General features: G+C 45.8%; 1 protein-coding gene across 1 annotated transcript in view; it reads right to left on the bottom strand.

The window, feature by feature from the left end:
* chsy1 (chondroitin sulfate synthase 1) overlaps nucleotides 1-18,365 on the bottom strand; it is a 36,361-nt gene extending 17,996 nt beyond the window's left edge. The window contains exons 1-2 of the mRNA XM_079997776.1: nucleotides 18,018-18,365; nucleotides 15,893-16,388 (exon numbers count right to left, since the gene is read on the bottom strand). Coding sequence (XP_079853902.1) covers nucleotides 15,893-16,388; nucleotides 18,018-18,328 — 807 coding nt within the window. The 5' untranslated portion in view covers nucleotides 18,329-18,365. The remainder of the gene's footprint in view (nucleotides 1-15,892; nucleotides 16,389-18,017) is intronic.
* Nucleotides 18,366-24,190: the final 5,825 nt, after the last annotated feature.

Below are 24,190 nucleotides of genomic sequence, written 5' to 3'. Positions count from 1 at the left end.
AGACTTAACAGTGTAACAATGGCATAACTGTCAGTGCTGAAAAAAATACATATGAGACATATGTTTAAATTGACAATCGAATTGAAACATCCCTAGTAATTGGTTTTGATATTTATTTTATCTTTGTAAAGCACTTTGTAAGCCACAGTGCGATATGGATTAATGTGTGTATCTGAATAACTTGTCGAAACCCAACGTGGAGCAGCATTTGAATTTGCAGTCAACGATAATTTCTGCCAAAAATGTTGCAACTGAATTGTTCAAACAAGTTAGTCAGGATTTCTATTCATGTTGCAGTACTTCAACAAATCATTTCAAGCCCCTTCCATGAAGTCAGTGAACAAATGACGCAGTATGGAGCAGCTGTGAGAGGTCCTTTGAGACAGCGCGGCCTCGCGAGGTGCTAGCATGCCTGGCTACAGCTAGGAGCACTTCAACAGCCCTTACAGCCGAACGACCGGACACGCTGTCCCTCAGAAGGTATTTAATCACTTTGCAGTCACACCAAGATGGCACCGCCAGGCACAACAGTCTGGTGATGGACCCACACTCTGCGAGACGGAATGAGCTTCCATTTGCCTTCAGGCCTCCCTGAGACCCCCACCCTGGTTGCTCTGTAGCCAACTGTGTGCTTCAAAACTATTCTCCTCTCGCACCCGATCAAAAGCCAAATCCAAAAACTATTGAGCCCGCCTCCACATTGCAGGTTATGAGCCGTTTGAGCCGAGGAGACACTGCCGGGCCCGGTGATTGGCCCTCTCCACCGCTCTAACGCAGCATCCTTCCCACCCCCCACACCACTCAGTGCAAACTGAGACTCCACTGCCCCCCAACCTGCCTCAGCTCCCAAACAAAGATGGCTTTTTTAAACCAGTGGCACACACAACACTCTGGAAAAGCTCAGAATTCCTTAGGCCATGTGCACACACACACACACACACACACACACACACACACACACACACACACACACACACACACACACACACACACACACACACACACACACACACACACACACACACACACACACACACACACACCTTATCCTCTAACCCATATACCGCAAGCGTTTTTTTTTTTTTGTTTGTTTGGTTTTTTTTTTAACATGCCTTATACACTGTGAACTGTGTTCTATGTATGACCAGGGCCATTAGACATTGGCCTCCTAAAATCACGTGTGCCCCTCCCGCGCCCTCTTCCTTAGTCGCATTCAATACTCTGTGAGCAGCGACTATACATGTTGGGAGTAACTGCTTCAATTCCTCTTGGTTTGATTCTCATTTGTCATAGTTTGAGACCGGTGAAAGAGCTTAATAATAACTGTTCTGTGTTTGTTGTGTACCAACTGCCTCAGAGTCTCTCAACAGGGACATATTTATGACCTAGCTAGCTCACTATGTACCTAAAACCACTACAATTCAGCATGTTACGAATGACAGTCGGCACCTAAATTATTTTAAGCTTTGTGGCTCATTGCGCTGCAGTTAAGATGTCACCGTGGAGTGCTGAGTTTGCTCCACTGTCACTGGCTGAGCTGGAAAGTGCACGTACATAGACAAGACCAGATAGGTACCCCCCCGCCAAACGCTTAAGACAGCTGCTAATCTGGAAGTCACCGTGGAGAGACGTGCAGAACGTTAAGCTGGAGAGAGACTGAAACACTGGGCTGTGAGGAGAAGCTTTGCAGACAGATTTTTCAATTTAAACATAATATGAAAGAACAGGAGCCAAATGTAGTCATGTTTAGGAGATGACAAAGTAGAGCCAAGCCAAAGCGGGAGTCTGGACGGGACACGATCCTGCGTGTGCCCGGAGTGCTGATGTTTGAACATACAATCAGAAAAGTGCTCCGAGTGACACAGTTCATGTTTGTTTGGAAGGAGAATTCAAAGAATGTCTGCATGTCTCTTTACTGCAGCTCACATAATTGAGACATTTTCGTTTTACGAGGAGTCGCAGCTAACGACCACCGGGACGTCTTATCCGACAGACGGTCAGACATCGAAGCTGGAATTCCTTCACTGTGGCCTTGCTGCCTTCTGTACCAGCCGACTGGAATACCTGCTGTCGGACCTGCCGCCGCACAGAGCGACCCACCAGATGATGAATGGACTGATTGAGCATTGGCTTTTTAGCTTCAAACCGTTCAAGACCTTATTTTAATTCTGCCTTTGACATCCAAGTTCCTTCTGGTTGCAGTCGTTCACGCATTAGAGTTGGATAAACTTCAGAAAATCTCTGTGTAACGTTCCGGACCAAAACCAACACTGTAGCCTGCGATGGAAAAAAAATTAATTTAAAACTGTATCTTGTGTCGCTGGAGGCCGTTTCTGTTTACATTTGACTGTTTTCAAGCAGGGAGCATGTTTGGTGGAGAATCTCCACCTGTGGCGGGCCACCAGCACCAGAGTTTGGAAATGAAAGATCTGCAGGTGCAGAAGACTTTGATGGTGTGATTTGATGGTGATATCAATGCCAGAGCTTTTACAGCTCCTCTAGGAGGAAGCACATGGTGGAGACTCGTAAGGTCGCTCTAAAGACTCTTACGGACTAATCTCCTCTAATTGGATGGTGGAGGCTTTAACTGCACCGCTGTGATGGACTGCGATGGCTGTCATGTTGAATCGAGCACAGTGAATGGACTTCACTAAGAGCTTCTGCTATTGCCCTGATGACCCCAAACTCCCCCCTCCACCTGGCCTCCATCCAGACAGCCCCGATCCCATACAGAGCTGTGAGAAGTAATTATTTAAACTAAATACTTGCCAATCATTTGCATATGACAAGAAGTCTGGTCTATTTATGGCCAGCATGGTGAGTCCCTCGTAAACCCTCAAGATGGACAGACCTGCTGGATTAATAAGCGTGGTAGCTAACTCAGATCAGAGTGGTCCAGGACTGTACAACGCCACAGCAGATCAGTGACAACCTTACTGAACAGCTGATATCTCAGCCACCAGCCTCAGTGGCCACTAGCAGCATGAGATCATCTTCACGAGGGGTTAACCATGCCAAATATAGGGGAAGTCCTAGAGTGAGTGCAGAGTAGATTTCACATCCTTCAATCCATCAAAGAACTGGAGGCTTTTGCCCTGAATTTTTCCTAAATTTCCACCAGGGATTAATAAAGTGCTTTCTTTTCTGGTCCAATATCCCGCTACACACAGTTCAGAACTGTGGCAGCATTACAAGAAGGATTGCACCAAAGGGTTACCCTGCTCCTTATGAGGTCCTTGATAGCAGAACAGTGCTAGGTATTTCTATTATTCTGTGGATCAAACAGCACAAAATTCCACTTGGTAGAAAAAGCTACAAGCAAGCTTTTAAAATCATTCAGAAGGGACATAATAGTTGTAGCTAAAATAGAAAAGAAGGAAAGCAACTTCCCCAACACAAACATCTCCCTGCAGACTGGGAAGTAAGTGGGCTACGCGCTGCAGGGAGGAGAAGGCCCTTGTTCTATTCCCAGAAAGCTGAACACTGGGAGAAAGCTCGAGATTGGAGATGGACGCACCAAGGCCATGCACTTAAGTGTTCAACGCCATCTTCCAATGAGGCAGAGAAGAAAAAGAGCAGGCTCAATCATATCACTTCACTTGGGCAACTGTTAGCAGAGTAATTTCCTTTGGGATAAATCAAGGTTCATCTCATCTCTTAACTATAATATCTGACATATTTGATCATTATTAGATATTTGTAATGGGAGACTCTCTGATAAGGTCGCCTGTTTTAGCCTGTATCCCTGAATCCCAAAGTGTCACCGCACTGGAGGAAACAGAAATGGTGCAGGAGGGTGTGATTAGCTGGTAGAAAGCAGACAGACAGACAGTAGGGTCCTACATAGATGGACATGGATTAAGGACTACAGGCCGCTACTTGCACGCCACCCACGGTGAAATCTGACATCACCATCAGACACTCAAATCTTCTCTATCCAGCTGGGGGTGGCGCTGCGGTCGCTCTGCTAAGTGGATGGAGCTTCAGTCGGGCCAAACCCCGCCCAAACGTACCTAGACCGCATTCTGTCTGAACTTGTACAAAGACCTTTTGACTAAACTGGACCCACCACCAGAACCCAAATAAAAACCTGACATTACTACTGTAGAAGTTCATCACAACTAACTCATGACTGGCAGCCTTAACAACATCCAGCAGCCTGTTAATACATAATCATTAGATCAATCAAATCCATCCATGAAGAAGTCGCCAAAAAGCAACAAATTAATCTGTCAATCATTGCCTTAGTTCTACATTCCATAAGTTTTATTCTCAATTAAATTTAACTAGTCCATGCCAGTTCAAAATTTAAGACTTAAAGACATTTTAATGGCATGGCAATGGCATTAACAAAATTTGGACTACTAGAGAGAAAAAACTACGAGAAAAAAGAAACACCAAATATGAAAATATGGGCATAATAGAACGTCCAGGTTTCTTCAGTCAATGACCCAGTCCTGTTTGGACTGTAAATCCTTACTCTCATCAGCACCTCTTCTGTGACTCAGTCGCAGAGCCCTGAAGCTCCGCCCTGAAGCTTCCCCCCGCTGCTGCACACAGCTGATTGGTTACGGCTTGACTCTTGACACACGTTGTGTGTCTGAATAGCACCAAATTCGATACTGCATGCCCTTGGGTCCCCGGCAATACACACAGGCTAATTGTGAAGTATATCAGAGGAACGGTTGTCGAGATAATGTAAGTACAGACAGATAGACATTCCTTCCTTCATAGTTGGTTAGATTAGATAGTCACAGCGAGCTGTAGTGACAAGCTTCCCTAAATTGGGTCACAACTGAAAAAGAAACTGTCTCCCGAATTGAGTCGTCAGCTTCCAGACTTCCATCTCACTCATGTGTCTTGGATTGCAAGGTCCCAATGTAGATGGCCTTGGCATGCCAGACCAAAAGTAAATCTGTTTAATAAAAATGGAATAAAAATCTAAAACCTGAATCTAAAAATGAATTAAGTTTTCATCTAAAGCTCAGAGAGCAAACAGCTGGAGGGCAGGAGAGGACTTTCTGCGTTTTGAGATTTTTAACCAAATGAACTGTGTTATGAAATCAAATGTCTGATTCTTGTCATTATCATGCAGATAGGAGCAGGTGAAATAGATCTACATGAAATACAGTGAACGAGAGGGAGAGAGACAGACTCATTCTGACAACATTAAAACCTTGCCTTAAACAGAAGCACATCACAACTACTTGAGACGGCTGGAGTGAGACAAGTAGCATACTTGTCATTCCTGGCATGATGCAGATCCTCAGGAAAAACTCAGAGTGGTAACATTAACCTTGAGTGAAGCCAGCTTCACTTAGAGTCAAGTTAGGACGAATTAGAACAGATCACACAAACAAAAAAAAAAAAAAAAACCTCTGGACCAGTGGTGTGGTGGCAAAACACTGTGGAATATGAGTGCCAGGCTAAAGCCAACACTTACCTGAGCAGAGACAGCCACAGCTGCAGATTCAGGGACAATGAAAAGCCTGTGTGGACTGAATCAACAGCCCGGTATAATAAGGCTGCATCTGCCGGTGGTTGCTTATGGATTCACACGGATGGAGAGAAAGACAACATGCGGGGGGGGGTGTAACAGCTGTTTGCTACTCAAGCTGAAACAGCATTGTGTTTATATGTGCAGACAAGTCTATAGATTACAGCTATAGACTTCTCTGAACATCTAAACACAATGCTGTTTCAGCCTGGGCTAAAGGGATGGAACAGTGATTGCTCCTCCACATCCATCAGCTGGTTTGTCCCAGCAAGGATTTCACCTGGCAACCTTCCAGTCACAAGCAGACTGCTACTTCTGCCCCAAGGCCCAAAGAAGCCTTTAAAGCACACTGCACACTAGCAAACTGCTTTCAATCTCTCTATGCACTTGCAAACTAGTTTGAAATCATACTACCACCTTGTACACTAGTTTGAAATCAACCCAAGCCACCTTATCCAACCGGAAGAGACTGAATTATATGTTCACGTGGTTGAGTTGCAACTCTCCCAGGCTTTGGAGAGTCAAGGACTGTTTAGATTTACTGTGACCGATGACACAAGAGAAAGTTTAGTTAAAGAGGAGAACAGGAAAGGGGGATGGGAGGGAAGAGAGAAACTGCTGTGCAACCCCATCCCAGAACCCTCTCTCTGCCTCTTGACTCAAGACTTCATGAAACCGGTCTAGGATCACAGGCTCCCTGGAGTCCTCACTGCCCCATCAGATGCTCCCGGGGGGGGGGGGGGCGACACTGAAGGGAATCCATCACTGAGCCTCCACCACAGATCCTCCCTGGTCGGCCGACCGTCAGCAGAACACACACACACACACACACACACACACACACACACACACACACACACACACACACACACACACACACACACACACACACACACACACACACACACACACACACACACACACACACACACACACACACACACACACACACACGATCCCTAATCAAACTACCGCTACAAGCACAATGTTCCGCCCGATCAGAACCAACCAGCTTCCTGTGATTTTCAGGCAGAACACAAGGAAACATAACTTACAGGACAACACAGCACAACATGAAGGCCGGGGCCTGGTGTGGTGATGAGGCTCCCAGCCTCTGTGCTGTGTTGGGCTGGGTAACTCAGTTTCTGGATTGATTTCAAAATTGTAATACGCTTTGCGTCCCCTGCAGGACACGTCCTGGGTTCTGCGGAATGGAGGAGACGGTGTCCAGCAGGGGTTGTGGTGAGGGTTGGGCTGTGACACAGGGCCGCAGGCCAACCATTTAACAACACTACGGACTACACTGCAGAGACACAGGAGAGCGAGACACAGAGAGAGAGAAGCCAGAAGGCTGAGAGAGACAAGCAGACAGACAGTCAAACAGACAGACAGAAAAGAGAAACAGAGGTTGAGGTGAAGGAGAGAAGAGACGTTGAGGATTTGTGGCGGTTAAAGGAACAGAGACAGTTACAGAGGACGGAAAATAAAAGATGGAGCCAAAAATAAATGAGAAGCTGCAGACTGAGCTGGCAGGAAGCTGGAGCTGCTGGGCCAGCCCAGCGGGGGAACCTCAGCCTGGGACTCGGGGCTGCAGCTCCGTCAGAGTCAAGAGTCTCTCTCTCTCTCTCTCTCTCTAAGTTTCTTAAATCCAAGTTGTGTTCAGCTCCAGGATCTGATGTGACGCTTCTCTGAGCTGCTGTTGTTGTAGCTGTTTCTCACAAACTAAATGAATAAATGGCATAGAAGAAGGAAGCCTCGAGGCCTGAAACACCGAGAAGCTTTGGTAAAGTAGTGGGATATGTTTCACACGCACACAATGATAGTGATTTGGAAGCGTATCAATGTCTCAAGGTGAAGGGAGGCTGAGCTGAGCGGATATAACAACAACAATAACTAGTGGCGATAGTGGCGCCGCCCCTAGTGGTCGCTGCGCCGGCGCTCCGGTTACTTTCTTACCCTTTAGTATTTTTTTCCTTTTTTTATCACAATGTTCGCCAGAAAAACAACAACAATTAACTCATACGACCGCGATGCACGCATGGATATAAAAATTCCCCTAAACGAACAACTTTGGGACTTTTTATCCGTGGGAGCAGAGTGGCCGGCGGAAATCCTACGCGGGAACACTCGCAACAACTACAACAACAAAGATGGAGTCGCTGTTCCACAAGCCGGCCCACGGAGGAAGCACCGAGGTAAACGCGGCGGCATTCGGGTCAGAATGAGGACGCAACCTTACCGTCCACCTCTGCCAAGCATCCTTCTTGCCAACGTCCAGTCCCTGGAGAACAAGATGGATGAACTTCGAGCGAGGATTCAATTCCAGCGAGACACGAGGAACTGTTGCGTCCTCTGCCTGACGGAAACATGGCTGAACCCACTGGTGCCGGATGAAGCCATACGTCCAGCCGAGGCCTTCTCCGTGTTCCGCGGCGACAGAACGGGAGAGTCGGGGAAATCCAAAGGTGGAGGCGTCTGCCTAATGGTAAACAACCGCTGGTGTAACGCCAACAACACCAAATTCCTCTCCCACTCCTGCTCGCCGAACCTGGAACAGCTGACCATACTATGCCGTCCATTTTATCTCCCCCGGGAATTCAGCACGGTCATCATTACAGCCGTTTATATCCCACCGCAAGCGGACACCGACGCAGCTCTGTCGGTTCTGTACGATGTGTTGTGCGGATTTCAGAACAGACATCCCGACGCGGCTGTGGTGGTGACTGGGGACTTTAACAGGGCCAACCTGAAAAAAGTTCTGCCGAATTTCCACCAACACATCTCGTGTACCACCAGGGGAGACAGAACTCTGGATCATTGTTACACTCCTTACAAGAACGGATACAAGCCCGTGTCGCTCCCTGCTTTCGGGAAATCAGATCACGCCGCGGTCTCGCTGCTTCCTGTTTACAGGCCTCTGATCGCGCGGGATCTGGTGATGACGAGGGAAGTGAAGCGGTGGACGGACCAATCAGAGGCTGCGCTTCAGGACGCTCTGACTGACGTAGACTGGGACATGTTCCAAACAAGTTCAAGTGACGTCAGCGAGTTTACAGAGGCTGTAGTAAGTTTGTGGCTACGCTAGCGGATGAAATCGTTCCCACGGTGAAAGTTCGGATATTTCCAAACCAGAAACCATGGGTTGATAAATCCATCCGCTGCGCTCTGAATGCGCGCACGGCCGCTTACAACGACGGACTTGTGTCTGGCAACATGGACAATTACAAAGCGGCGTCGTACAATCTGCGGAGGGCGGTGAGGGACGCCAAACGGACGTACAGAGACACCGTGGAGCTGCAGATGGAGCGGGGGGACACGAGACGCTTGTGGGAGGGGCTGCGAACAATAACAAACTACAAGAGCAGCTCCTCCCCAGCCACGAGTGTGGACGCCTCCCTGGCCAACCAACTGAACACCTTTTATGCACGGTTCGAGTCTGGCAGCAGCACCGCTAGCTCGCCGGCTAATTGGAGTTACACCGCTGGGGATGAGCGCGCACTCTCAGTGTCCGTGCACGAGGTCAGGAGGGCTTTGATGCGGGTGAACACCAGGAAAGCTGCGGGTCCAGACGGCATATCTGGGCGAGTACTGAAGACCTGTGCTAACCAGCTAGCTCCTGTGTTCACCACAATATTCAACATCTCCCTGGCTGAATCAGTGGTCCCGTCCTGCTTCAAGAGGTCCACAGTCGTTCCTGTCCCGAAGATCGCCTCTCCAACCTGCCTGAATGACTACCGTCCGGTGGCCCTCACCTCGGTGGTCATGAAGTGTTTCGAGAGGCTGATTAAGGATTACATCTGCGCCTCCCTCCCCCGCACCTTGGACCCGTTGCAGTTTGCGTACCGGCAGAACAGATCCACGGATGACGCGGTCTCCCAGGTACTGCACACCACGCTCACGCACCTGGATGGCCAGAAGGGGGCCTATGTGAGAATGCTGTTCATCGATTATAGTTCAGCTTTCAACACCATAGTTCCCACCAGACTGGCTGTCAAGTTGATGGAGCTAGGATTGAATGCTCCGCTGTGCACCTGGATCCTGGACTTCCTCACAGGCCGCCCCCAGGTGGTCATGGTGGGGAAGCACATGTCCAGCTCCCTCACCCTGAATACAGGATCCCCCCAGGGCTGCGTCCTCAGCCCCCTACTGTACTCCCTGTACACACACGACTGTGTGGCCAGGTCCAGCTCCAACACCATCATCAAGTTTGCTGACGACACCGTGGTCGTGGGCCTGATCACCGACTGCGATGAGAAGGCCTACCGCGAGGAGGTGGCTGACCTGTCACTCTGGTGCCAGGACAACAGCCTACACCTGAACGTCAGCAAAACCAAGGAGCTGATTGTGGACTTTAGGCGTGGATCACAATCGAGGACGCACGCGCCCTTGTGGATTAATGGGACTTCTGTCGATAGGGTGAGCAGCTTCAGATATCTGGGAGTCCACATCACAGAGGACTTAACATGGACTGTTCACACAGACACTCTGGTGAGAAAGGCGAGGCAGCGTCTCTACCACCTCAGGCAGCTGAGGAAATTCCGAGTCTCGGTGAGGATCCTCAAGTCCTTCTACTCTGGAGCAGTGGAGAGCATCCTGACAGGCAACATCACTGCCTGGTTTGGGAACTGTACTGCCCAGGACAGGCGGGCCCTGCAGAGGGTGGTGCGTTCAGCTGAACGTACCACTGGAACTACCCTCCCCCCCTTGCAGGAGTTATACACCAGGGGGTGTAGCAGCAGAGCCCGTAGGATCATGAAGGATCCTCATCACCCCAACAACGGACTGTTTCAGCTGCTGTGGTCAGGCAAGCGCCTCCGCAGTCACACAGCGAGAACAGAGAGACTGAGACGGAGTTTTTTCCCGCACGCCATCAGAACTGTCAACGCTGACCTCACCAGGGGTCCTAACTGAGCCATACACATAGGCTCCACTACCTACTGTACTGTATGTAGCATACTGTACAGCATACTGTGTCACTGTTCAGGGTTGTTCGTGATGCCGTATTGCTGCGGCGTACTGTTGTATACTGTGCTGTATTATCCCAAACACTACCTCACTCTATTCACATTCACATGCCACTTTAATTCACATGCCACTTTAAATGCACATATCTGTATATACATAGGCATATTCCTTCTATCTATTCCATCTTAATTCATTTTTATTGTATTTTATTCTATATATTTTTATATTATTCTATACGTATTCCACTTACTGTATTACGTTTTAGGAGTCAGTTAGTCGGTCTATTAGAAAGGAATTTTCTACTTTTTATTTTATTTTCTATTTTTTCCTAGGACATATTGTGTGCTATCACCGGGTGCGTTGCATTACATTTCACTGCATATATGTATGGAAGTATGTATATGTATGTGACAAATAAAAAATCTTGAATCTTGAATCTTGAATGGGGCAGATCTCAGGCATTAAATAATCCACACTTGGACATAAAGGTTCAGATTCTGTATTTCCAGAGCTGTGTGGCAGCTTGTTCAGGAGGTTCTGAACATTGTTCCACATCCAGGATCCTCAGTTTGATCAGATTTAGTCTCTGGAGGTCTCTGAGGACCCCTGGGGATCCCCAGATGCTGTATTGAGAACCACTGGACTAGAAGGTAGACAGGATGTGATGGAAGGGCCAGAATGTTTTAGAACATGATGGCGCTGAATGTTGTGACTGTACTCACACCTGTACAGATCAATCCAAAGAGGCATACAGTATGACGTGAAGCGTCACTAGGTGGCTTGCCATGACAACAGGATGCTGGAGTTAGGCTTGCCTACAGCGATCCAGTCTGTACCGAGCCAGAGTTAGGTAATAGACCTCATCACCGGGATACAGGCCAGGATCTGATCCAGGGTCAGAGCTTCTGAACAAATCCACCCTATAGAATAATTAATGGATGTCAGATAGAGATCAACGTCAAATAACGGACAAAATTTCTAAAACCATGTATTGTTTGTCAAGATGTTCATAGAAATGGTGGATTCCCTGATCAGATCCCTACAGAGCATAGGTAGCGTAAAGGTAAAAGTTGAGCAGAGGGAGAGAGGAGTAAAGGAAGAGGAAAGGCAGAGCAGAGGTAAAGCAGAGTAGAGGCAGAGCAGAGCAGAGTAGAGGTAGAGTAGAGGTAGAATAGAGTAGGGTCAGAGTAGAGGTAGAGGCAGAGCATAGGAAGAGCAGAGTAGAGGAAGAGCAGTGGTAGCGTCACACCTTAGTTTAGATAATGGAAACTTAGTTAAAGTTACAAAACTTCACAATAAAAAGGAGTTTTTGCATTGACAAATCGATGCATCACATTGATTCACATCAGGGCTCGACGTTGCGACCGTTTTGGTCGCATATTCTCCTGAAATTTAATCTGTGCGACCTCAAAATATGATTGGTAGCATTTGTGTGGAGGAGGGGGGGCGGGGCAAGGCTCTCCATGATCTGGTCGTATGGAGAGCCAACGTGGACGATTCACACATAAAATTATATTTAGGATCTCCCTTATTTATAATTCCTCATTGAAGTGTTATCCCTGTGCATTTTTGTTATCTTCAACCTGTTTTATCCTGTTTTGTAAGAAGCACTGACTGTCGACTGACTGGTGGACTTTCAGGGGGCAGCTCTTCTCTGTACATTCGCTGGTCAGTACACTCAGAGGCACAGTATGTGCCTGGTGAGCTGACAGGGTTATGTGCAACATAAGGTTTAAAATTAGTTTGATGATCAATGTATTTTAGACTGTTACAATTATTGTATCATGTTACACTGCCACTGAAAACTTCTACCCTGATAAGGGCCTTTAATTCATTTTGGCTTGAGAACATCATTCACCTGGTAAGGATCATGTCCTTCCTTTGTCCTCAGCGCTGTGTGAGAGGGGGTTCTCCACACAGAAGAGCATCAAGTCAGACATCAGATCTGCATTAAACCCCAACACCGTTGAAGATCTGATTCAAGTCAGTGTAGAGGGTCCTCTTGAGACGTTGGATGCCTCTGTCTCAGTGAAGAGATCGATGGAAGAAGGACAGAGAGCCAGGAGACCAAATTTTAAATCCTGGCCCCAGGATATTGCATAAAGCCCCAGTGGTGGCCTACCATGTGTTTTAAGGTGACATTCACCATTTTATGTCACTTGCAATGCATACTCTTATATTGTCACTCTTTTCATCAATAAAGAAAATCGACATATATTGTTGGTGCTACTTACATTTTGGTGGGTGCTCCTATGTTTTTGATGGTGCGCCGAAGTTTTTAAAGTCAGGAGCACCAGTGATACCAAGTAAAAAAGTTAATTTCAAGCCCTGCACATCCCCAAACTGTGAAAGTGGTATTCTGGTAAATCTGGGGCTTATGCAGCAGCAGTCTTTGTTTCCTTGTTGTACACTTTGAGGCCTTATGCAAGCGCTGCTTGGCTAACATGTTGGAAATAGAAGCTGTTTGTGTGACGACCAAAACATCAGATTAGCAGCCACTAATCAGCGCCGGCTTAAGACTCCACCTGCAGGTACAGCGTTGCTCCGGTGATCCCAACCAGGTGATCCAGCTCCACTCAAACCTCAGCCGCTGCACTTTGAGGAAATCAATGAAGACTCCCATCATGCACCGGGGGAGGTAGCATAGAACCCCAAGGAATCTAACGGCGATAACTGACTAGTTTCAGACCAGTTCATTCGCTTCATGAGGACAAATGCCCGCTCTGTCGTATGAATTTCAGAGCATCCTCACACCGCTCCTCTCCAGTTTGAACACATCTGCTGCCAGTACAGCACAATGTGTAACGCTGCGTTTCCCGCACAGCAGCTCAGACTGAAGAGACAAATCGAAGTGAGGAGGTGGAGCTGCTCCGGTGAGGAGGAAGAGCACAACGCCGCCTTGTTCCACAGAGCACCCAGCAGCGGCCGCTCCAGAGAAAGGTTTGGGATTCACACTTCCTGCTGCGTTTGGGAGGTGGGGAATGGTGGAACCAGAAGGACGAGGTGCGAAAGGAACAGACTTTGGAATCTAACACTCCAAGTGTTTGTGACCAGAAAACAACCTGATTTACCTTTAATGTCACCAAAACGTTCAAACACTCAACGTCTTAACACTCTTTCCCAACGCTGCGCTCCACACAGTTATTAGAGTAATATATTACAATATTAAATACAAAATTGTAATATACAGCAAGTTTTTTACATTACAGGATTGATGCTGCGAGGAGCTAATAGGAGTGAGGACACGCACGCATGCAGAGGCGTCAGCAACAGCAGTGCATGCTGGGAAGCTGGGCCACCCACGGTGATGGAGCCCGGTAGCTTTTTAAGGTCGTTTCCTGAAGACGCTTTCTCATCAGTTCATTGGGAGGTTGTTAGGGATAGGGGGGGTTGATGGGAGGGTTCTTCTCCTGCTCCTACCGTTTCTCTCATTCTCTAAACATCCATTCATCCTTTCACTCTAAATTTAGCAGCAAGCAGAGCAGCAGAACAAGCCGCAGGACCAAAATACACCAGAACAGCCACACTGCAGACATAGACCGGCAGGATGAATGACAGACAGTGTGACACAGACAGGCAGAGCGACAGGATGACAGAGAGCTCAGAAAACCACCACAATGGGAATTTTCAGAATTAATACAGTCCAATGTAGCAAAAAAACTCAGTTTTGTATTTTATTAACTATTTAAGGCTTTTTGCTGAATTGATTTAATAGCGTTTCACCCGGATCTGGCTGTGTAAATAATCAGTAATAGATTCCACATCAGGTCCTAAAAGGGTTAAAACAAGTCGATGAGACACTTCCTCTGCCTTACCTACACTTTGTGTGTCTAGATAAGACACCTGTGTTCTCCTCACAGGTGTCTTATCTAGAATCTAGATGAAAGAACCAACAGTGACAGGAAGTGATATCACAGCTCTATTAAAATTAAGCTTTTTCAATTTCTATGATGAAATAAATTCTTTTTAGATTACACTGAAGTGCAACTTAACACAGCGGACAGCAGGACCCAGAATGAGAGAAAACAAGGTCGTTCCATGGATGAGACCTGCTTGGCTCGTGTCAGATGGATTGGAGCTCCACCTCTGATCCTCTCTTTGTTTCACTGGCGGAGAAGAAGCTTTTCAGCAGCTCCATCGTTACCGTAGCCACGGAGACTCTGCTGCCATGGCAACAGGCTCACATGGCCAATGGCTTTTTGGTCGCAGAGACACTGGAGCAAACCAGGACCACACAGGTATTTAAAATGGAACCTCAGCCTCCTCCACCTGGCACAAAAAACAACGTTTTGTCCCCTTAATGGAGAGAAATTCTCTGCGGTCCAAACGTGAATGAGGAATCTACATAAACCTGAAAAAACCTTTTTAAATCTGGTTTAAAGTTAAACACTGAGTCCTGAAGTTACTGAAACTGAAAAAACAACAAAAAAAAAAAAAAAAACCTAGTGTAGCAGCTAAAAGGGAAATAGCATCACAGAGGCCATAGCTTCTTTGGCCCTTCAACCACCTCCAAATGACTTTCTCCCTCTCTCTCCTCCTCCCACCCTCCCTCCCTCCCTCCACCCAGCCTCCCTCCCTCCACCCACCCTCCACCCTCCCATCCCAGCGGCAGCAAGGGTTCCTTCCATCGACTGGCCTCCAGCAAGGCAGCACTGTGCTCTGTAGAGACTTGTCTCTTGGAGCTCGGATGGAATGAATGCTCGGCCACAACAACCAGAGATAACGATAGAAGGAGTTTCGTCACGTCATCCAGGTGCTGCTGAGGAAACACCACCTTCAGTCCATTCACAGCTCAAGCCGACGCCATGGGGACAGATTGACCTTAATGGAAGACCTGAGTTGCCAACCAGCTTCATGTGTTTCAGGTCACAACGTGTACAGTGGCAGGTGAAATGTCAAACCCTTTGAAACCAAACCAGGAAGTTACTCATTCGTCAGAGGAACAAATCCACCTGATGTCTTATGAAACTGCAATTCAAGGTGTCAAACGGTAATGAAGATACACAAACAGTCTGCTAGAAGATCACAAAATAACTGTTAATTGAATGGAATGACAGGACAGTCATAGAATACTGTAAAGCACAAACTCCAGACACCATTCAACCAACAATAATATTATAGATATTAGATCTGAACTAAAGCAGACAACACGTTCTGACTGACATTCCACTGCACCCAGACGCCACAAAATATTTAAATCCTCGTTCTAAAAGACAGAAAAGCTATTTTCAGTTGAAGAACACGCCAAGCTTCGACAAACTGCAATTTCAACTTAACAACACCGAATTAAACGGCTCCAGAATGTTTGAAAAGCTTTGATTTGGAAACACCACTTCTCCCATGTCAGATAAAAATAGGATGTTTGGAAGGAGTCCTGAACAGAGCCCGCTAGGGTCTTATCTCTGATCTTACCCCGCCCGCCCCTCTTACCTCGTAGGACCAGACGCACTGCACGCCAGCAAACCTGCGGACGCAGCGTCCCACCTCCACGTCCTCGTGTGTGGTGTACATCTCCTGCAGACACTCCCTGATGTGGGGCACCACGCGGCGCAGCACCTCGCGGCTCATGATGACCCCGGGACCCCCCATGCAGAAGTTCTCCCCGGGCTCCAGGGCCAGCTTGCCCAGCTCATCACGGGCCCCCATGCCTGTCTGGCCCAGGAAGATGGCCTCGCTGCTGTTGAGGCTGCGCAGGAAGGCCTCCAGCTTCTCGCTCTTGATGTAGACGTCGTCGTCGGCCCTCATGAACCACTCGTAGCGCTCCAGGTAGTGGTCGTGCATGTACTTCAGCATCATGAAGGACTTCTTCTGCGGTGGGTACGAGTCGTCCACGTTCCGAAGCGCCACGATGGGGATGGGGATGGAGGTGTCTGAGCCCTCGCTGGAGAAGAACTCCACTCGTCCCGGGATGGTCTGGGCCCACGTTCTGCGCACACACACACACACACACACACACACACACACACACACACACACACACACACACACACACACACACACACACACACACACACACACACACACACACACACACACACACACACACACACACACACTTTTACGACAGACAAAAGTTGGGTTCTCCTCCTCTCACAGTGAAAGGGGAACACCACAGTCATCTGTTCATCTAGAGGCATTACCCAACTTCCTCACCGCCTTATTAAATGCAATAAACCAGATCCCTTAAACTTAAGAGTGTGGGGTCTCAAGCCCGTGCTGCTCCTCTGTTGGACAAATTAAAACTGGAGTATTTAGTGGCTGTGGATCTTTTTAAATCTCTCATTTGAGTTTACTACCAAATCACTGACATTGCCTCATGACTATTTGATATCGTAAACAATGTCCTGCGTGATTTTCTTTTGTCCGAATTTATTTAACTTGTATTGTGCTCAGGGCGCGTTCTAACTGGGATTTCCCTGAATGAATAACAGATACAAACAAAAGAAAAATGAAATGAATTCCAAGTACTTTTCCAACACTTTCAATGCCTTACATCAAAGTCTCCCCAGCCACTCCTGACATGTCAACCTTTCCAACAACCCATTCTGATATTTTAGTTTTCATTCAGTTCCTTTCTCATCGATTTTCAGGCTAAACATCGATAGACAGAGCATCCTGCAGCTGCTGAACCTTTAGTGAAAATGTCAAGCTCATTTCAAAACTCGTAAAAAACACATGAAATATTAAGCTTGTTTCAAACTACAGACGTGGAGCAAACACCAAGCAGACATTTGGTGTTCCAGGGTTTAAAGTGGACATGTTACAGAAATGAAGAGACACGGAAAACAGAACATTCCGGTAAAGCCTTTAGTGGCATGTCAACACTAAATTGGGAATCACTGCTTCCTACAGCAAAATACCATCAACACACTGGAATATACACCAGTACAGCCTTCCTCTTCTGTGGTCACTGTACTGACCAGTCCACATGCTTCCTCATCCCCTCCACAATCACCTACACCTCCCAGCTCCACAAGAGGGATGGAGGCCGCTTCCTGAGGGAAAGTGACATGTGGCTCTAAATAACAAAGATGGCAGCGCACCAGGTTAATATTAAAAACAGTTTAAAACAGCAAAGCTCTGGCGTTACATTGAAACTTATTTTTTTGACCAAATGGAATTCAAGGTGGACGACGAGTGGGAGAGTGCTGAGGAAAGAAAAGAAGGGGTTAGGAAAGGAGACTTGGGGAAAGGAAAGAAGGGGTTGGGAGAGGGGGCTTGAGGAAAGGAAAGAAGGGGTTAGCAAAGGAGACTTGAGGAAAGGAAAGAATGGGGTTAGGAGAGGAGACTTGGGGTAAGGAAAGAAGGGGTTAGCCAAGGCAACTCGAGGAAAGGAAAGAAGGGGTTGGGAGAGGAGACTTGAGGAAAAGAAAGAAGGGGTTAGCAAAGGAGACTTGGGAAAAGGAAAGGAAGGGGTTAGCAAAGGAGACTTGGGGAAAGGAAAAAGGGGGTTAGCAAAGGAGACTTGGGGAAAGGAAAGAAAGGGTTGGGAGAGGGAGGGAGCTCAGGCTCCAGAGCTATTAGGGTCGTTCTTCCCTCCCTAGAAGCCACGTACCGGTGCGCGGCCACGGCCCGGTTGTTCAGGTACTTCTGGGCGGTCATCACCCCCACGAACATGAAGCTGTTGGCTCTGGATCCGGGCTTCTCGGTCACCGGGGAGCCGTCCTCCTGGGGGGGCCACAGGCCGCCGCCGTGCTCCTTCCTCAGCCCTCCGTTCAGGCCGCAGCCGGCGGGGCTGGCTTTGCGCTTGTGGCCGGCCTTCTTGAGCTCGGTGGCCCGGGGCAGGATGAGTCTGGAGGCCAGGGTGAAGCCCAGCACCAGCCCCAGCAGAACACTGAACCAGGCTCTGCGGCTTCGACCTGCCATTCCCCCCGAAAAGCTTCTCCTTCTCTGGATGTCTGCCGGCGCCGCTTCTCTCCGGGTCCCAGACGACGCTCTATCCGCCGCGGAGTGTCGTTTCGTCGGCTCCTCAGCCTCTCATGGCCCCGGAGCCTCCGCTCTCCTCCCGCTGCTCTGCTCTCCGGGTCCCGGCTGCCTACGTTGCATCCCCGCAGCCTCCGTGCCGCTGCCTCCCGGACGTCGCTCCGCCGCTCGGTCGCTACAGGCGGAGCATGGTTCCCTCGGTTCGGGGTCGGTTGCTTCACACGCGTCGGGACACTGAGCGACTCGGCGGCACCATCGTTCCGTTATCTCGCCATTGTGAGAAAGTCGAAGCGACGAGCGTCGGCGCTGGTTTGTCCCTGCCGAGGAGCCGTATCAGCGCTCTGATTGGCTGGTACGACGGGCTGGCAGCGCTTTGATTGGCTGGCAGGAAGACTGTTCCCCCGCCCCCTCCGCGTTGACGCGCGACTGACTCGTGTAGATCTAGAACCTAGAAGCTTCGATGCGCTGAGCCAGACACGTAAACACTGCCGCCATCTTGGCACAGTGTTCGTCCTGGTCACCGCACTGTGGGAACGAATAGTCAATGATATTTTAAATAATATTTGAACGGTATTTCTGAGAAATCACACTGTTTTGTGCCACACGTGGGTGTACACATCATCGAATAGAGTAAGGGATCGGAGTTGAAACCAAAATTAAACCGTCGAATATAGATAACAGTCGATGTTCCTCTAAAGTACTGGATGCGAAACAGCAGTTTGTTCTCCGGCAGTGCCATGCAGCGCTCAGAGTCAGACACCGTGCAAAGATGGCAGCGCTACTGACGTATCACTACAGATATCTAGGTTTCTATATCTATGGTGACTGGTGGACAAATGCTGCGTTCACGTCCGTTGGGGAGATGGGAACTATGAGTCTCCAGTTTTGTGTTTACTTGGCAAATATCACATCCATCAGGCCAAAGTGTCTCCTAATATTCAAACATTTTTTGTGAACTTCTTAATTTCTATATTTCTGTTTCCAAATTTACATTTAGTAAGAAAGCCACAAATATTATTTGGTGAAAAATATCCTTTAAATAGGAAATCTGAACCCTGACAAATACATGAACTATATGGATTGTTACTTTGCTTATGTACATCTTTTCCCTGTTTTATCCTATTTGTACAGTTCATTTAGCCTGCTTTTTATTGTATTATCGTTCGTCATCTCATATATATATATATATATATATATATACACACATAATTATTATTATTTTTTTTTATTTGTATGTTTCTATATATTTTATATTGTTTATAGTGTGTACTTGATATGCTCTTTATTTTCCCCTTTTTGTTGCTGGAATGATGTAAATTTACCCATTGTGGGACAAATAAAGGTTTATCTTATCTTATCTTATTTTAAAACGTGTTGTTATTTTTAAACTTCTGATTTGTATATAGCATAAGTACCTGGAACAAAACAACTTGGAAATACTGTTCAGGTCAGGTTTCAAACGTGGAAATTACTGATGAAGACAACTGAGCATAATCAAGGTGGGAGGAGCCAAAACAGTCAATTAACCTGGATCAAAACAAATAGAATTCCATTCCGCTAACGACAAAACATGGTACCTGCCTCAGCAATAAATACATGTTTGGCTGTTGCTCTGTGGGCTCCCAGCTTCTCTGGGGGCCGGGGCGTCTTCTGTGGCTGCAGGGCGGAGCTTTTCTGCGGCCGTGGGGGGTCAGTATGGCTGCGGGACTCAGGGGCTTCAGGGCCTTTTCTGCTGCTTGGAGGCTGCGATATAATACTGAGCCCCCCCCACACACACACACACATACACACTTCAGCCACGTGACCATTTGTTGTTCCAGTTTTCCTTGACTTGCTCTGTCAATACATGTTGTCGTCTGATGTTTCTATGTTTATGTTGTCCATGTACATGTTGTTGTTTGTTTCCATGTTTATCTTTTTCCATGTACATGTTGTTGTTTGTTTCTATGTTTATGTTTTTCCATGTACATGTTGTTTGTTTCTATGTTTATGTTTTCCCATGTACATGTTGTTGTTTGTTCCGTTGTTTATGTTTTTCCATGTACATGTTGTTGTTTGTTTCTATGTTTATGTTTTTCCATGTACATGTTGTTGTTTGTTTCTATGTTTATGTTTTTCCATGTACATGTTGTTGTTTGTTTCTATGTTTATGTTTTTCCATGTACATGTTGTTTGTTTCTATGTTTATGTTTTTCCATGTACATGTTATTTTTTTCTATGTTTATGTTTTTTCCATGTACATGTTGTTGTTTGTTGCTATGTTTATGATTTTCCACGTACATGTTGTTGTTTGTTTCTAGGTTTATCTTTTTCCATGTACATGTTGTTGTTTGTTTCTATGTTTATGTTTTTCCATGCTAATGTTGTTGTTTGTTCCTTTGTTTATGTTTGTCCATGTACATGTTGCTGTTTGTTTCTATGTACATGTTTTTCCATGTACATGTTGTTGTTTGTTTCTATGTCCATGTTTTTCCATGGACATGTTGTTGTTTGTTCCTATGTTTATGTTTTTCCATGTACATGTTGTTGTTTGTTCCTATGTTTATGGTTTTCCATGTACATGTTGTTGTTTGTTTCTATGTTTATGTTTTTCCATGTACATGTTGTTTTTTCTATGTTTATGTTTTTCCATGCTCATGTTGTTGTTTGTTCCTATGTTTATGTTTGTCTATGTACATGTTGTTGTTTGTTTCTATGCTTATGTTTTTCCATGTACATGTTATTTTTTTCTATGTTTATGTTTTTTCCATGTACATTTTGTTGTTTGTTGCTATGTTTATGATTTTCCACGTACATGTTGTTGTTTGTTTCTATGCTTATGTTTTTCCATGTACATGTTATTTTTTTCTATGTTTATGTTTTTCCATGTACATTTTGTTGTTTGTTGCTATGTTTATGATTTTCCATGCTAATGTTGTTGTTTGTTCCTATGTTTATGTTTGTCCATGTACATGTTGTTGTTTGTTTCTAAGTTTATGTTTTTCCATGTACATGTTGTTGTTTGTTTCTATATTTATGTTTTTCCATGTACATGTTGTTTGGTTCTGTTTTTCCATGTACATGTTTGTTTATATGTCTATGTTTTTCCACGTACACGTTGTTTGTTTCTATGTTTATGTTTTTCCATGTACATGTTGTTGTTTGTTTCTATGTTTGTTTTTCCATGCACATGTTGTTGTCTGTTTCTATGCTTATGTTTTTCCATGTACATGTTGTCGTCTGATGTTTCTATGTCTATGTTTTTCCATGTACATGTTGTTTGTTTATATGTTTGTCTTTCCATTCACATGTTGTTGTTTGTTTCTATGTTGATGTTTTTCCATGTACATGTTGTCGTTTGATGTTTCCATGTCTATGTTTTTTCATGTACATGTTGTTGTTTGTTTCTATGTTTGTTTTTCCATGTACATGTTTTTGTTTGTTTCTATGTTCATGTTTTTCCACGTACATGTTGTTGTCTGTTTCTATGTTTATGTTTTTCCATGTACATGTTGTTGCCTGTTTCTCTGCTTATGTTTTTCCATGTACATGTTGTTGTCTGTTTCTATGCTTATGTTTTTCCATGTACATGTTGTCATCTGATGTCTCTGTCTATGTTTTTCCATGTACATGTCGTTGTTTGTTTCTATGTTTATGTTTTTCCATGTACATGTTTTTGTTTGTTTCTATGTCTATGTTTTTCCATGTACATGTTGTTTGGTTCTATGTTTATGTTTTTCCATGTACATGTTGTTTGTTTCTATGTTTATGTTTTTCCATGTACATGTTGTTTGTTTCTATGTTTATGTTTTTCCATGTACACGTTGTTGTCTGATGTTTCCATGTCTATGTTTTTCCATGTACATGTTGTTGTTTGTTTATATGTTTGTGTTTCCATGTACATGTTGTCGTCTGATATTTCTATGTTTGTTTTTCTATGTACATGTTTTTTATTTCTATGTTTATGTTTTTCCATGTACAGTGGAACCTCGCATTACGAGTGTACCAGTTTACGAGTAATTTGTTCTACGAGCCGAGGCTCATGCGCATTTTTGTCTTGTTTTACGAGTGGAAATCCACATTAGGAGTGAGGTTCATGCAGAGTGGCCACCACTCGCTCAGTTCACGTGGATATCTAGTTGTGGAAGCATTCCTATTGTGTTTTCCCAGTGTTTTTCTTTGAGTTTTGTGCGTTTTTTGCTATTATTTTATAATAATTAGTTGTGTTACCCATGGCTCCTAAGGTTAGTGCAAAGAACAGTTCTGAGAGGAAGAAAAAGTGAATTACCATAGATGTGAAGAAGGAAATCATTGATAAACATGAGAAAGGAACACGTGTAGTGGACCTAGCACGTCAATACGACCGAAGCACGTCAACGATACACACCATCCTGAAGAAAAAGGAGGACATCAAGGCTGTTACAAGAGCAAACGGTGTCTTCTCCTCCTCCTCCTCCTCCTCGTCCTCCTCCTCCTCCTCCTCCTCTTCCTCCTCCTCCTCCTCCTCCCCGCTCCATCGTCTGCTCGCGCACAAATCGTCCCATCTTTAAGGTATTTCAATTAATGAAACCAGTTTACATTATTTCTTTTGCATTCTCTTTGACTGTATTATGTTTTTATAATTGTCATTAGTCTTGTAACTACACCCTTTCTGTTTTCAACCCATAAAAAATGATTTTTGGGTGAATTTTGGGTGTTTTTTGGGACGGATTAATTATATTTCATTTAATTTCAATGGGGAAAATTCATTTGTAAAACAAGCTTGGTCATGGAACGAATTAAACTCATAATGCGAGGTTCCACTGTACATGTTGTTTGTTTCTATGTTTATTTGTTTCACCTGTGGTGATTCTCCCTCTTGTATTAGTAATGATGATCAGTTGTTTAAAGACCAAAGCATGGTAAGATGGATCTCCAAAGAGGGGGATTGGTGGTGGTTCTGTAAAAATAAATAACAATAAAGATAAACATCTGTACTGTACCATGTGTAAACTGGCCTGCAGATTATGAATCACTCAATTATCCATTTAATATTTATTATATTATAGTTATACATTTAAATGCTTTGAAATTTCACTACCTTACTAATTTACTGTTCTTTGGGTTGTTTTCATACAATGTAGAATGTTGTAACAGACAGAAATGTGCTGATATTTAATGAAGCATCAACACCTCATGTCGATTACGCACATTTCAGTATTTTTAGCATTTGAGCATATAGTGCTTATTGTGTGTAATCACCAGGTGTCATGACAATTCACTACATATATGTATGACTGTATGTACATGTACGTGCCAAATAATCTCTTGAACTTGAACTTGAGCTTGAACAGCAGTTTCCAGCAAATCTCCACCTATCCAAATTAATTAGACACTGAAACTGTGAAATGTGTGTGGGCCTCCGCGCAACCGACTGGGACCCCGCGCAACCGACTAGGACCCCATGCAACCGACTGGGGCCCTGTGCAACAGAGCGGGCTCCCGTGCAACAGACTGGGGCCCCTTGCAACCAACCGGGGTCCCTGTGCAACTGACTGGGGCTCCGTGCAACCGACCGGGGCCCCTTGCAACAGAGTGGGCCTCCGTGCAATGAGCAGTTTGACATTTCATTCGTCCAAATTGAGGAAGGTACATTGACTCTAGCACAGATGGCCCCACCCCCCTGTGTGTTGCAATAGCAACCTGGCCAATTTTCCTATTGACGCGTGCGCAGAGTCAGTGAGCTTATTAAGCAGCTGATGTACTTAGGGTTAGGGTAAAAGGGGGTTGGGGTTAGTGCAATACGTATACTGAGTGCAGTTAGCGAGACGCTAACACCCTCCAGTG

Source organism: Zeus faber (assembly GCF_960531495.2).
Source record: "Zeus faber genome assembly, chromosome: 3".
NCBI classification, from domain to species: domain Eukaryota; kingdom Metazoa; phylum Chordata; class Actinopteri; order Zeiformes; family Zeidae; genus Zeus; species Zeus faber.
This window is presented reverse-complemented; position numbering and strand designations above follow the sequence as displayed.